Below are 13,800 nucleotides of genomic sequence, written 5' to 3' on the forward strand. Positions count from 1 at the left end.
GCGTAACAGACTCCATGTGGTTCGATGGAAGCTCAAGGCCAGAGAAATGCTTCAGGCAAATTTCCCAGATTGACGATTTACGTTCCACTGGGGCATGATGCATTGCATTCTCAGATCTTTTAGCCCATTTCAGGTGATTCACTCCACAGGTCTAGCAACAACAACAACAACAACAGTAAGGTTTTCCCCATCAGCCCTACAGACGTTATCAATGTGCAGGAACTGCTGGAGCACCACAGCACAGAAAACTACTCAACATGCACAGTACATTTATTTTGCCACGTGGTAAAAACAAACAATGAACAACCATTACACATTTACATTAACACTATTCATCACAAACAGCTGATCCATATATTTTTTTTTTTATAAATGCTAATCTTCCTCACAAAAGGCGTGGGATTCCTTAAAAAAACAAACCGCGGCTTCCAGAAATGCAGCGCCTCGTGAGTCGCAACGGGATAGGTCAAAGGTTAAAGTCCGGTCCTCTTAAAAATCTCCGGGCGACATCTGTGATTCCTCGGCGATCTGGATCAGTAGTCGGCGAGCCGGCTCTTGGCTGAGGCGGGCTGCCGGTTGGAGCGCAGCTTGTACATGCAGTTGAGAGAGTCGAGGAGGAACTGGCGTATGGTGTTGATCTCCATCAGAGTCAGGTTGTCCAGCTGCAGAGAGACGGACACAGGGGAGAAGACACTGAGACCTGGCGCTCTGACACTTGACAGCGAGTATCCCCATCAGGCGTTTGCCGTTTCTAAACCCGCAGTATTGACACGTATGAACAGACGAGGAGGCTTTTAAAGAAACACGGTGTGGTTTTTTTGTCAGCAGATGTAATTCAGGTAGATATTGCTCGCCTCCATCAGCACACCCACAGATGATGATAGTTGTTAAAAAAAAAGTAGAAACCCATCAAACATTTATTGACTTTTTTTACGTTACACTGGGGGATCCTAAAGTGGCCTTTCATCTACAGAGTCGGCTGCAATATCAGAGCGAAACAGGGAACAGCCGGGACACGGGCTAAAGGGATAAAAGGATCATCCGAAGTATTCTGCGGCGCGGCGCGGCCATGACTGGTAATCCTGTTACGAGGGAAAGCAGGTGCTGCGAGCTCAGGTTTGCCAAATTAACGTGGATCACCTGAAGATGAACCTAATCACATTTCCTCTGCTCCGCGTCTCATTTCCTGTCGGGTACGGCTGTAGTGGTTGAGCTTTCCTCGATGGAAGACGAACGACAAGTTTTTATATACCCGACCTGAAAATACCCAAAAAGGCAAGAAACGGGGGCGTGCTGCCGGGAGTTCGGGTCTTATCGGCAGTGTATTCCCCCCCCCCGCTGATGAATCTTTGTGATTGAGTGATGGGTGTTACCTGAGCATGAGCCTCCTGCTGCCTGATGAAGCTGTCGGCAGACAGACGCAGCTTAGCGATCCGGGTGTCCCAGATGTCTTTGACCAGCGTTCGGATCTCGTCCGCTTTAGGAATGTTGTCGGAAGCGCTGCGGAAACAGAAAAATGGTTGCGTAAGATCTGTGTACGACGGCCGACGGGGGGGTGGAAGGCGACACGGTTACACGTGTGACTCACTGGTTGAGCAACAGCTTGGTCAGCTCCATATAATATGGACTGGGAGCGGGAGCGAAGGCCTCTTCTCTCCTCTCAAGCTCTCGCATCGCCTCCAGTTTCTCTGCAGCGGGGAGGAAGGCATTAAAGACAGGAAGGCGATGCCAGAGGGAGGAAACGTGCACACAAAAAAATGCCTTTGTGCTAAAACTTGTCTGTCGTTTCAGATTCTTCCCCCTGTGGATCTCTCTATGCCGTTTCTGATATCATATATTTTTTGTTTTATCCATCTTAAAAAAAGAAAGTTTCAATAAAACAAAGCAATAATCAAACCTTGAACAGACGTAATCCCTTATCTGATCTAAACAGGATCCCCTACTGCAAAAAACTCACCACGTTTTGACAGCGAAAAGATGTTTTAGCACCAAAGAGTTGGTGGCGTTAGACATGTAGTCCTATCTCTGGCTAATTTTCAGTGGGTCTATAAAAAGTTCTGTTGTTTCAGGCCTGAAATCAAGACCGTCTACAGCAGATGAAGGTCCTGGCTGTAGGAAAGAAGGGATAAAGGTCCATCAGAGCGCTGACACAGACCCGGCATCCTTCCCTCAGCTTTAGCTCCTTCTAGTGGTAAAAAAAAAAACAGCTGAACGCTTGTGGCTTTTTATGACTGAATAATTTCGCTGCATCATCGGTTTGGACGAATGAAGGATTTTGCAGGATTAGGAGAAATCGTGGTACCGTTAAAATGAGCGTGACTCCTTTTTTAATGTTTTCCATTTAAAACAGGAGTGGTGGCCTAGTGGTTAGAGCACAGAGCTTCAGTCCCAGAGGTTCTGAGTTCAACTCCCACAAGCTGCCATTCTGGGTCCCAGAGCAAGACCCTTAACCCCCAGTTGCTCCCCAGGCGCCACACAGTGGCAGCCCACTGCTCCCCAAGGGGATGGGTTAAGATGCAGAAGTGAATTTCTCCATTGTGAGATCAATAAAGTTCAATTATTATTAGTATTATTAAACGTAATGCAAAAGTTTTTTGTACACCTTGAACATTTCCCCCCACATTTTCTCAAATTACAACCCTAAAACATTTTATTTCATTGGGATTTTTAGAGGTCGACTATTTGAATGGAGTGGTAGCCCCGTTTACTCCCATACCCCTAAATCATATCCAGTGCAGCTCGGCTGAGCGCAACTTATTCTGAGTGTTTTCACAGCTGTTCTGTTTAGAACTTGGAGGTTCGTTAGAAAACATCAGCGATCAAAAAGCAACACACCAGGCAGGCCGGGTTAAAGCGGGTTTAGGTTTTACACCAACAACCCACCAAAAACTTTAGCGGGGCAGCCAAAAGGGACGGAGCTCTATAGCTACAGTGGGACTTGACAGAGAGTTGCTCTCTCCACAAATCCGACCCAAAAACAGTCTACTGAATAAAGTAAACAGCTGGAAGATGATTCTTTGGTCAGATAAGACCAAGATTTTGGTTAACAACTAGCACTGCGCATCACTGTCAACACACTTCGGTAAAACATGGTGATGGCGGCGTCATGCTGTGGGGATGCCTCTCTGCCGGTCAGAGTTCATACGAAGGACGAAGGAGCTCAATACAGGAAGAAACAGTGTGAAGGCTGTGTGAAGACAGTGTGAAGAAACAGTGTGAAGGCTGCAAAAGCCATTCAAGGCTTTTGCAGCCTTCACAAAGACTAGGGTGGAGGCTCACCTTCCAGAAGGTGAAAGGCATAGCTAGAACGGAGCAGCTTAGATCAAAGCACATTCCTAAATAGAAATGGCCTAGTCAAAGTCTAGGCCGAAATCCAATCGGATACTTGTGGCAAGGCAAGTCAAGTCTGACGAAGCTGGAGCCACTTTGCCAAGAAGAATATGCAGAAAAGTCTCCATAAACGCAAGGTTGGTAGATTAATTGTTGCAACGAAAGTGGGGTCTATTCAAGGGGGCTGGATACAAGCCACACCTGTCAGATTTTAAAAAAAAAAAAATCATGTAGCGTTTTAATTTCATTTCACAGGTATGTGCTGCATGGAGGGGTTGTTCTTGTAGAGAGACTGAATGTGTGTGTGTGTGTGTGGGGGGGGGGGGGGGGTATTAAGAAAGTATGAAACGATTCCTCACTGTTTCGGCAGACCTACCGACATCCATCCACTCAGGCGGAAGAATCCGACATTTCTGTCTCTGCTTGAGGTTCAGCGCCAACCACACGGGGACATCAACAGGAAGTCCGGGGTTGAAGGGTCCCAGATCGCCCTGACCGACAGACAGACAGACAGACAGACAGACATGGACGTAACAATGTAAGTTTTCAGCAGCGTGCCGCCGACACAACAAGTCGCTCCGGGCGTGCTTACCCCGATTAAATAGATTTTATCCAGGCTGAAGTTCGGGATTATTTTCACAAACTCTTTCTCGGATAGAAACTCAACCTCCGAAGGATCCATTGTTCCCCCGGACCTTTTCTCATCCCACGACTCTCTGCCGAGAGTTCCCGCGCTAGCTGAGCAACAAACCCAGAGAAAACAAATAGTGGCCGACTACGTCATCACCCGGAAGTGTGACGCCACAAGTCTTTTTCTTTTTCTTCAAATTTATTGGCGGTTTTTAAAAACGTTAAGCTAGCATTACAGCCACCAACTGGTAAGGAGTGTGGACCACATGACAAAAAAAAAATTATATATATATATATATATATATATATATATATATATATATATATATGTATCCTATTATACAACTTACTCTGTTTAAAAAAAATCTAATATAACCTGATATCCTCTGCTTCCTGATTCCTTCTGCAGTAAAACAACAATATCAAGTTTCATTTTCATGTTACTAAGTTTCCCAATTAACTTGTTTCTCTGAATCAAATATTTCCTACAACTCAAAATAACATTTTCCACTGTCTCATCTTCCCCACAGTCACATTTCCCTGTCTGATGTTTCCCTTTCAAAAATAATGATCAATTCAATCCTGTGTGTCCTATTCTAAGTCGTGAAATAATTATCTCTTCTCTCCTGTTTCTTTCTGTTCTTCTCATTTGTCCAATGCTGTTTTGGATTTTATAAAACCACCTTCCTCTCTTTTCTTCTTCCCATAACTTTTGCCACCTCTCTTTTGTTTAATTATACGCTTTATTTCTGTTATACTAAAACTAACATTAATATCTATCATTACCTTGTTGGTACTCTCCTTAGCCATCCTGCCTGCCATTCACCTTAATCCCGTTATGTGCCGGAACCCATACAAAATTTACCATTAGCCCCATCATATTTATTCTGTAGTGTTTGTTGTATTTCAATTAATATCAGGTCTACTGTCTGACTGATTATTTTGCAAACTGACTAATGACGAACTCGAATCTAAGCAAATGATAGATTTTAATGGTCTTACCTCTTGCACCCATTGAATTGCTAAAAGCAAAGCAAGCATTTCTCCTATATATGCCGAGACTCCATTATCCTTTTCCCTACCTTTATTTGAAACTGTGGTACAATAAATGCTATCCCTAACCAGGGGCCTGTGCCCCTGTAGAACTGTTGCTGGCCCCTGTTATGGCCCCTGTACTAAAAACATGATATTAAATTTCTTACAATATTAAATGCTGACAAAGATATCGTGACCCAGTGGTCATTTGGATCAGTTGTATTTTTTTCGTTTATGTTTTTACCCAATAATAAAATAACAAAATAATTAAGAAAGAAATATTTAAAAAAAAACTAATTTAAAATTAAGCTTTTTCACGTTAAGTTCCTGCTGTATTGATAAAAGATCAGGGGTCTGCAACCTGCAGTTCCAGAGCCACAATTGGCTCTTTGGCTTACTTAATATATTAAACAACGAAATGTTGACCTGTTAAGTTCCCCCCCCCCCCCCCCCCACCCCAAATCTTTTGTTCTGTGCCCCTGTGAAAAAACACTGGCCCCACCCTGGCCCCCTGCTAAATTTGGTCTAGAACCACCACTGTCCCTAACTTATTAGCTGTTTTTTTTCATGCACCACAAGTCTTCCGCCATTGCGTTGAAATATGTTTTAAGTACTTTACTGCTTTGTGTTTTCTTTCGGCAGGTGGGTTTAAGAAAACTATATTATTTGAACGGCGTTGATTGTCCAGTAAGTGACCTGCTGATAATGACGAAACCGGAGGTCCTTTCGGCTCCTGCATGCAGGTGCCGCCACAACACACTTGACGAGTTTTATTTATTTTTTTTTTTTTTGCGGTGTATGCCCATCCTGATGCAACTGGGATTCGAACCCGAACACCCCAAATTTAAGACAGTCCACTACAGGAGGACCAGCACTATGAGACGGAAACCCCAGCTGCGCGCCACTAGATGGCGATGTTTTCTACAGTCACCTTGTTACATTTATGTGGCCTGAAGGTAACAACTAAAATCCACTTAGTAATTAAATGTATTTAACACTTAAAACTTGTGTGTTAAAGCAAGATCCCCAAAATGAATTGTATACATAAATGTACTAGTAATCTTTTGATCCAGCACTACTGATCTACTTATTTAGTAGGCCACATATTGCAGATGGAAGATCAATATATTCATTTGCTGTAGGGATTCCACCTTAAAAATAAAATACATTTCCAGAAATAAAATAAACCTTGACAAGTACTTTGGATTTTGGAGTGCTGGTCAGCATGTCATCTTGGTTTTGCTCATAAATCATTGTACCTCATTGTATTCATAACAATCATGATAAAACAAATTGTTAACTGCCTCTCTTAAATATTAAGCAAGGTTTTCTATATTTTCACTTCACTATTTTAGTATATAACAAAAATTGTGTATGCTACCGCCTATCTGCTCCACCACTGTGTTAGACTAACAAACAAAGACAGTTGAATAAAAGACTGCAAATTTATTTCACAAATGGAAAAAAAAGTTCAGCAAGTACCTTGACACTCTCAGAAACCCTTTTCATTTTACATTCAGTTCATAAAGGTTCTGCAAAAATGCCATGTTTTTTAAACAAATTTGAGGTCAGTCCTGAACAGTTCTATCATTAAATACAAAGGCAGCTTTATAACCTGGAAATCTGTATATAATTCCAACAATTAAGTGATTTAGAGAAGTCAATTAAGGACACACGGGCTATAAGCAAGTTATTCAGAGAAGCATCTAGAGCAAAACAAAATCCACACATTCCTTTGACCTGATGCAGTTCAGAAATTTAAATAAGTATGGCAAATCCAAACCTATCTGTACATCTTCTGTATAGCCAAAAACTAACATCCAAAAACATTGTAATGAAAACAAGAAAAAAAACACAGTAGTGTGTAAGCATGAAAGTAGGCCAGAGTAGGTTTTTACAGCATCAGGGTACATTTAAATATGTGAATCTTGTTTTGAACCTTAAAAAAAGATTTCACATTTAGATGTGATCTCTATAGATGTATTCTCAAATTTTAAAATAAAATCATTACCTGTGCTTTATTAATAAGTTAGAACTTCACTTTAGTATGGCTACTAGCTATTCAATTTTCCATTATTCCAACGCTCTAGATCTTTCGCACATATCTGAATAAACAAACCCTTTCGAAAACCAAAAGAACAGAAACGTTTATTTTAAGAACAAATCGCCTTTATCGCCTCCGCATCACCTTGTAAAGGTGGACAAGGGCCAACAGTGCATGTGTGGCGCCTGCACTTGAGAGATTTCGACCAGGATGATCAGTGCTCCGCCGATTTCTTTCAGTGCAGGAGGTTCTCAATGTAGCATCATGCAAGCGAAAAATGGCCGCAAAATTTCACGTGGGGCTTCCGAAGACTTCAGCGGCAGGTCTTAACAGAGATCCAGGACGGACTTGTTAATGGCGGGGTTGGTCCAATCGTTTCTTAGGTCATCCAAGTGGTTGTCAAAGTCAATCAAGTTCTCATAGGACCTGCCCACCAGCAGAGCAGATGTGATCGTCTGTGCTTCGTTCCAGTCCTCAAAAGCGTCCCTAGAAGACATGAAAGTATGCGCCCAGTAATCAGCTTGCCACTCTTTTAGTTTTAGAAAACACAGCGTTTGTACGCAGGGAGCAAAGAACCACGTGAAAATTTAGTCTCAGACACTCACGTTGTTACTTCTCTGTTTTTCCACTTGTTTTCAACGTGATCGTAGATAAATACGATGGGCTCAAAACAGCTCATTGTTAATCTGCTGCTGTCCACCTGCAGAAATAAGACGGAGGAAAGGACAGGGGTTAACGGGACGATAGGATCATCGGGAAAGGTCCACTAAAGGTGATGTTGATGCTGCTAATGTATCCGATGCGTTTTCAGGTTTGCTCTTTAATTCTTCGGTATAGTAGGTTCTAATTTTACCTATAAAAACTGAAACCTTAACAAAACATAAAGAAAATATTGGACGCTTTGCACAAAAAGCAAGGCTAGTTTAAAGGACCGGACGTTACCATAACGATAACGGCTTCATTGAAGTTCTCAGAAATCCTGGCAGCCACTTTTTGTGCAACCTGGTTTGGTCTGAAGAGAGGGGAAAAGATGCAACACAGATTAATCATGGGTTTAGTTTTAGTGAAAAAGTGAAGGGGGGGGGGGGGGGGGTGTATTTGTTCCGATCTTTCTACCTTGAATCCTGTGTCTGTTCATTGGCTTGATAATATCCGACGATAACGTAGTTATTTTCCTTACACCAAGAATCGATCTGGCATGAGAAGGAAGGAAGCAAACACATAGGGTCAGAATGGCAGCCCAGGCCAGATTAGGTTTATTTGCAAGAGGCAAAGAACAAAGCTATCTTCACTTTAATAAATGCACAAAGTTGAAAATATTTTCAAGAAAATTGTGGTTTTGTTAAATTATATATGATATCTACTGGATTAATTTTGAGAGCTCCAGTGATATTTCTAATCTCTAGTCCACCCTATAAAGTCATTTTTGTAAGTTAATTAAGTTCAATATGTAGATCACATCAGAACTTTACTACAAGAAAAAAAAAAAAAAGAAGAAAACAGAGAGGTGCATCAATTAACCGGCCAATGATTGGAACTGGACAATTTTTCTTTTCATTGGTAGGTAAACAATGAAGCATCAGATATTTTCCTATTCAGTAAACGTTTCAAAACTAAACGCGTCCAACATTTTCAGTCAATACACATTACTACTGGTTGTTTTGATACACTTTTTCAAACAACCAGAAATATAATAATAATAATAATAATAATAACTTAAATAAATCACAAGGCTAGAGACATACTTTCACGCATACACAGTGGTGATCTTGTAATTTGTTAATTTTCTGTTAGATCCAAAACGGCCTCTATTGCGTTGTCATCATATTTGTTACAGTTTGTAGAATTAAAAAACAACAAACTGGAGTTGGTGAAAACCCAAATCGACATAAAATTAGAGTCGACCAACAAAAAGACGATCTGTTTATTTGCTACAAAACACAAAAACAACCTTTGCTAGCTTCTAGTTTGTATAACCCACATTTTAAAAGGAATAATAAACTTCACCCTGATTTAAAAATGTTTGCTTTCATTTGCAGTTATCAGTGGGATCACATGGAGGAAAATGTTTCATTAAGAAGCAGTCCAGTACACTAAAACCACCCGTCCAGACATCACAATAACAATTATAATATTTAATAGTACCTTAATAAAGAATCGGACCTATGACCGACCCCTTCCCCTCATCCGTGAAGTGCACAGGAGGAAGTGGAATAAAGAAAAGATGGTGGCAAGGACTGACCCGCATGCAGAAAAACTGTCACAACTAAATGCATTCCAACATGTCAATCCCAGAGAAGCCTTAAAATCAAACTAAGCTCGGCCATTTTTGCAGCTCTTTTCAAAAGAACGCACTACACCCAATCCGATCAGCAGCATCAACTAGAAGCTAAGTGTGCTTTATGCGTAAAAACTTACCAGTGTCAAAGCTACTTCCAGCATCGGTGCCAGAGCTAGAGTGCCGTGGAAAAGAGGGACACAGTCCACGCACAGAACGGGACCACCGTGGCCGTCTTTCTTCTTCTCTTTGGTCTTTTCCGCCACCAGCAACCCGTTGACAGCGCAGTGGGGATATTTGGCTGTGTGTAACAGCATTTTACAGTACGCCTGACTAGTCAGCTGAATATGCATGTCTATCACAAACAGGTGGAGGGACAGTTTCTTTCAAAAGTGTCGGAAGTGGCTAGCTGCGGCGAGGAGCGTCTGGTGCTGCTAGCTATCCTTACCAATCATGCCCGAAGAAAAGTAGAAATAAACCACAGCGGTTCCCTTTTTTTTGCCTATATATTAAGAGTCAGTTATGGCTTCAGAGTAGAGCAGATACGCTTGGTATCTATTGGTAAGTATAACAGTATTTTTGTAAGATGATTAACTCGTGTTCAGTCAGAGAAGCTAATCTTGCGTCCACCTTCCACTCGTTTCTGAAGCACTAGTGGTGCCGTAAAGCCGACGCGCGTTGTCGTAAAGTGCCGACGTACGTGCTCAGGCCCCAGCAAAGGCCTGACGTTCTTCCGCCCCGCAGACCCACTTCTCTTTCAGACCATCGGCGGACAGGAGAAAGGGAGGCGCTGCAGGTCGTTTGTCTATTATTTATCTATATCGCTTTGATTGTATGAAAACTATATCACATTTAACTTTTATTTTACGATATGACGCTACGGATGTCATATTAACACGCAGCACATCCGGGAACAAGGCAGTTTAACTCGGTCACTTTGTAGAGCGCGTCTGAACCAGACTGAGCTAATTTCCCGGTTAGCTTTTGCTAGCATTCATAGAAAAAAAACGTTGCACCGGCTGGAGATGTCAATGTACAAAATGTTTTATTGCTCAGCCATAGGTTTAAGAAAATTATTTTTTACCGCGTAGAACATGATTACCGCCATAGTGTTGTATTTAAAACGCTGACAATTTTGGTCATTTTTTTCCGGGGCGCTGTGACCTTGTGTTTGTAGCTAATGCTAACTTTAGCTTAGCTTCACAATGAACGGGAAACCTTCAGCTTGGTCGCACAGCTTCAACAATATATCCGTTTCCCTAAATATAAATGCCATGAAATTAGTTATATTAATGAAGACCCTAAGCAAATTATGATTTAGACCGATAAGAGCTTCATAACGAGGGTTATACGTGTATATATTATATTGTTCCCCACAACAAACCTTCTAATATCCGATGCAGATGCGGGTATTCACCGGATCCGTGATTTAAAACGGACTGCTTTTATGTAAACTAAAGATGTAAAGTGTAAAAAATGATTTTGTTTTTCAAATATTATCTCATTGTTTCCACAGAATGCTGGCAACAAGAGCCCTGAGCCATATTGGCAAACGTGCCATTTCTACATCTGTGTGCGTACGTGGAGGGCATGGTAGGTCACTGTGCCAAGCTGAACCCTATTGAATATTTTCCTGTTCCGGCTGTTGGTGCAACAATACGGGGACTTGGTGCCAGTTAAAGTTTAACGGCTCTTAAAGGCCTTTTAAAGTTTCTACTAGACTTCGTTGATCCATAAATGTGATTCATGTCGTCTCAGAAGGTGGCAGCAAAGATTTCTGCACCTGCCGTGTTTCTAACACGGCGTTTTAGGTTCTCCTGTTGGCAAACAATCGTCCTGCAGCGAGAGGGGTAATGTGAGCTAAAGGAAGTGCTCCAGCTCTCATTTCTTCACACTACCTGAATACAGATAGGCAGTTGTATCACTGGAAGCTCCTACCTGAAGAGCTAAGGAGAACTAGCAGCGTATTTCAGACTGGGCATTCTGTGGTGAATGTATGTGTGTAGATGTTTTGTTTTTATTTTTTATTGCATTATTAAATGCGGCATAGTGAATAGAATGGCTGGTAATGATGATATGCACGTGTCTGACATCCCACATGGTCTTTTTAAATCAGCATTATACAAATCCTTGAGGCAGCCGATGATACAGCTGTAGCTGTAACGATCAAGTGACGAAGGAATAGCAACCTGTTTTATATTCTTTTTTTGTTTTTTAAAGCTTGCTGGAGTAAAAAAAAAAACTGTTGAATATGTCACCAAGGATTTAATAACCCACTAGATTAGATTCTATTTCAGAGAACTCAGTAAATTCTGCATTAAGGACGAAGTACTTTTTCTTGTCATTTTTTTTAGTTCTTTTATTCTTATTAACCCTGATGTTACTTAGTTAACTGACCTTTACAGGTGGCCAGTAAGGCACTCTGACTTGTTTTTCACTAGTCATTTAAAAATATTCAAGTATTTATATTGAATTATAACATCATCAGAGAAATTCTACCTTACCTTGGAGTGACCTGTGTACTATTACTCTCCTTCAGGAGTCCTCATTTTACATTATCATTACACATTTCTGTGGATCTAAGCTGTTGAGTTCTCTCCAAGCTGCCTGTTGCAGTGGCATTTATCATATTTTCAAATCAAATCATATTGTGACGTAGGTTTATTGTCTTTGTAAGTTAAATTGTTTGAAAATGCTTCCAGGTGGGAAAAAAAACAAATTAAATGTATCAGAGCTAAAGTGATGTTGATATCAACATTGCAAACAGTCTAATTAATAATTGTCTGTTCGGTCATTTGCTTTTACAAACATATGAGAACAATGTGATACAAGTCATTACTTTTGTGCCTGGATAGTTTTTTTTCGTCAAGCGGTTTCTCTCCTTGTGCCGGGTCACACGGCATACACTGCAATGAGTTTGATTAGAAGAAATCAAATTGTGACCGTTTTATGTCTCATGGGTTGGATCGTTTCAGCCCAACATCCCTCGATCTAAACTCACACCACCTCCCTGCATCAATACCCCCAAATCAGTGCTTTGGTTTGAACAGTTTCACATGAGCCTTTGTGTAATTTCTGCAGGTGTTGCTAAGGTGGAGGACTACACTCTCCCCCCCTACTTTGACAGGCGGGAGGTCCCTCTTCCTGATGTGGCTTATGTGCAGCAACTTACACCCGAACAGAAGTCCCTGAAGGAGAAGGAGAAAGGCTCCTGGGCTGCACTCAGTAATGAGGAAAAGCTTGCACGTAAGGGTTAATGACAGACAGCCTTTTATCTGTTTTTGCTCATCAAAACACATTTTGCAGAAGTAAAAAAGTGATATTCTTTTCTTTTTTTCTAATATGTAAAAGAATGAATGTAGACATGTGTGTCTTCCATGTTTAGTGTACCGTATCAGCTTCAAGGACAGCTTTGCTGAGATGAACCAGGGAACAGGAGAGTGGAAGAGCGTGGTTGGGGGCATCATGTTCTTCATGGGCTTCACTGGCCTGGTTGTTCTTTGGCAGAGGAAATATGGTAAATATCAATAAATCTAAGGCATAGTCTTTCAGTTTTCTTGCAGTTTAGTGGTTAATTAATTTGTTCTCCCTGCAGTGTATGGACCTGTCCCACACACATTTGACAAGCTGTACAAGGAGCAGGAACTGCAGAGGATGTTGGACATGAGAATCAACCCAATTGAGGGCTTCTCGGCCAAGTGGGACTACGAGAACAAGCAGTGGAAAAAGTGATGTGCCAACACCATCACTGCCTTCGCTTGGATCTTGGCAAATCTAACTCAAAAGATGCAAGAATATCTATATTTCTGATTTCATCGTTTGTTCCCAATACTGCAATCTGTGCGTTGTGGAAGACCACTTCCTCCTAAGGTCCCCGTGTATAATAAAATAAAAACGCGTTAAACCAACAAAAAGCTCTCCAGTTATTTCTTTACTTTGTTTAATCTGTTTACTTCTTTACTCTGTTTTCCAAAAGTGAATAACGATTAGATGCGTTTAACGCCGTTTATATAAAACATTCAGGTATTCAAGATTAGCCTTCTGTGCGTTGACCTCTGCATGCTTGTAAACTTGTCAATTCTCTAATCACCTGTGAGACCAGGCTAATATTTGCACAAACTTTTAAGGACAAATTATTTAACATGTATTTAAATGTTTTTGGAAGTCATAAGAAGCCCAGTTAGTGTTAAAGCTGTCGTGATGGACTCGGGTATAATGCAGCACAAATCTTTAGTTTAACCCAAGTCTTTACTGCTTCGTTCATTTTGGTAACAAACTTAAATCCTCTTTTTGTGCAACAAGTAGGCTTTTTCAAAATAATCAGAATTTCAGATGGCAGTGTAAAGACCCCTATGATGGACTGGTGCCCGTTGAGTGTAACCCTCCTCTGGCCCAATGACTGGGAGATGTAGGTACCGACCAGCATGAATACGCAGGTATAGACGATGGCTGGATGGAATGTAAAAGTCTTGACTCGGCTGGA

General features: G+C 41.3%; 3 protein-coding genes across 3 annotated transcripts; 1 reads left to right on the forward strand and 2 right to left on the reverse strand.

Moving 5' to 3' along the window:
* Positions 1-357: 357 nt before the first annotated feature.
* Positions 358-4,107, reverse strand: gins2 (GINS complex subunit 2). The gene is made up of 5 exons (XM_012855105.3): positions 3,923-4,107; positions 3,707-3,821; positions 1,589-1,688; positions 1,374-1,500; positions 358-662 (listed from the first exon to the last, which is right to left on the reverse strand). Exons 1-5 carry the CDS (start codon positions 4,010-4,012, stop codon positions 534-536), a joined length of 561 nt encoding a protein of 186 aa, XP_012710559.2. The 5' UTR covers positions 4,013-4,107; the 3' UTR covers positions 358-533.
* Positions 4,108-6,421: 2,314 nt separating this feature from the next.
* Positions 6,422-9,972, reverse strand: emc8 (ER membrane protein complex subunit 8). The gene is made up of 5 exons (XM_012855103.3): positions 9,458-9,972; positions 8,156-8,232; positions 7,982-8,051; positions 7,645-7,739; positions 6,422-7,525 (listed from the first exon to the last, which is right to left on the reverse strand). The coding sequence occupies exons 1-5, from the start codon at positions 9,668-9,670 to the stop codon at positions 7,366-7,368; spliced, it is 615 nt and encodes a 204-aa protein (XP_012710557.2). The 5' UTR covers positions 9,671-9,972; the 3' UTR covers positions 6,422-7,365.
* A 25-nt stretch (positions 9,973-9,997) lies between these two features.
* On the forward strand, positions 9,998-13,231 carry LOC105919737. Its single transcript, XM_012855107.3, has 5 exons — positions 9,998-10,113; positions 10,834-10,910; positions 12,399-12,563; positions 12,703-12,834; positions 12,913-13,231. Exons 2-5 carry the CDS (start codon positions 10,835-10,837, stop codon positions 13,047-13,049), a joined length of 510 nt encoding a protein of 169 aa, XP_012710561.1. The 5' UTR covers positions 9,998-10,113; position 10,834; the 3' UTR covers positions 13,050-13,231.
* The last annotated feature ends 569 nt before the right edge of the window (positions 13,232-13,800 follow it).

The sequence above is a fragment of the Fundulus heteroclitus genome, chromosome 4 (assembly GCF_011125445.2).
Source record: "Fundulus heteroclitus isolate FHET01 chromosome 4, MU-UCD_Fhet_4.1, whole genome shotgun sequence".
In the NCBI taxonomy this organism is placed as follows: Eukaryota; Metazoa; Chordata; class Actinopteri; order Cyprinodontiformes; family Fundulidae; genus Fundulus; species Fundulus heteroclitus.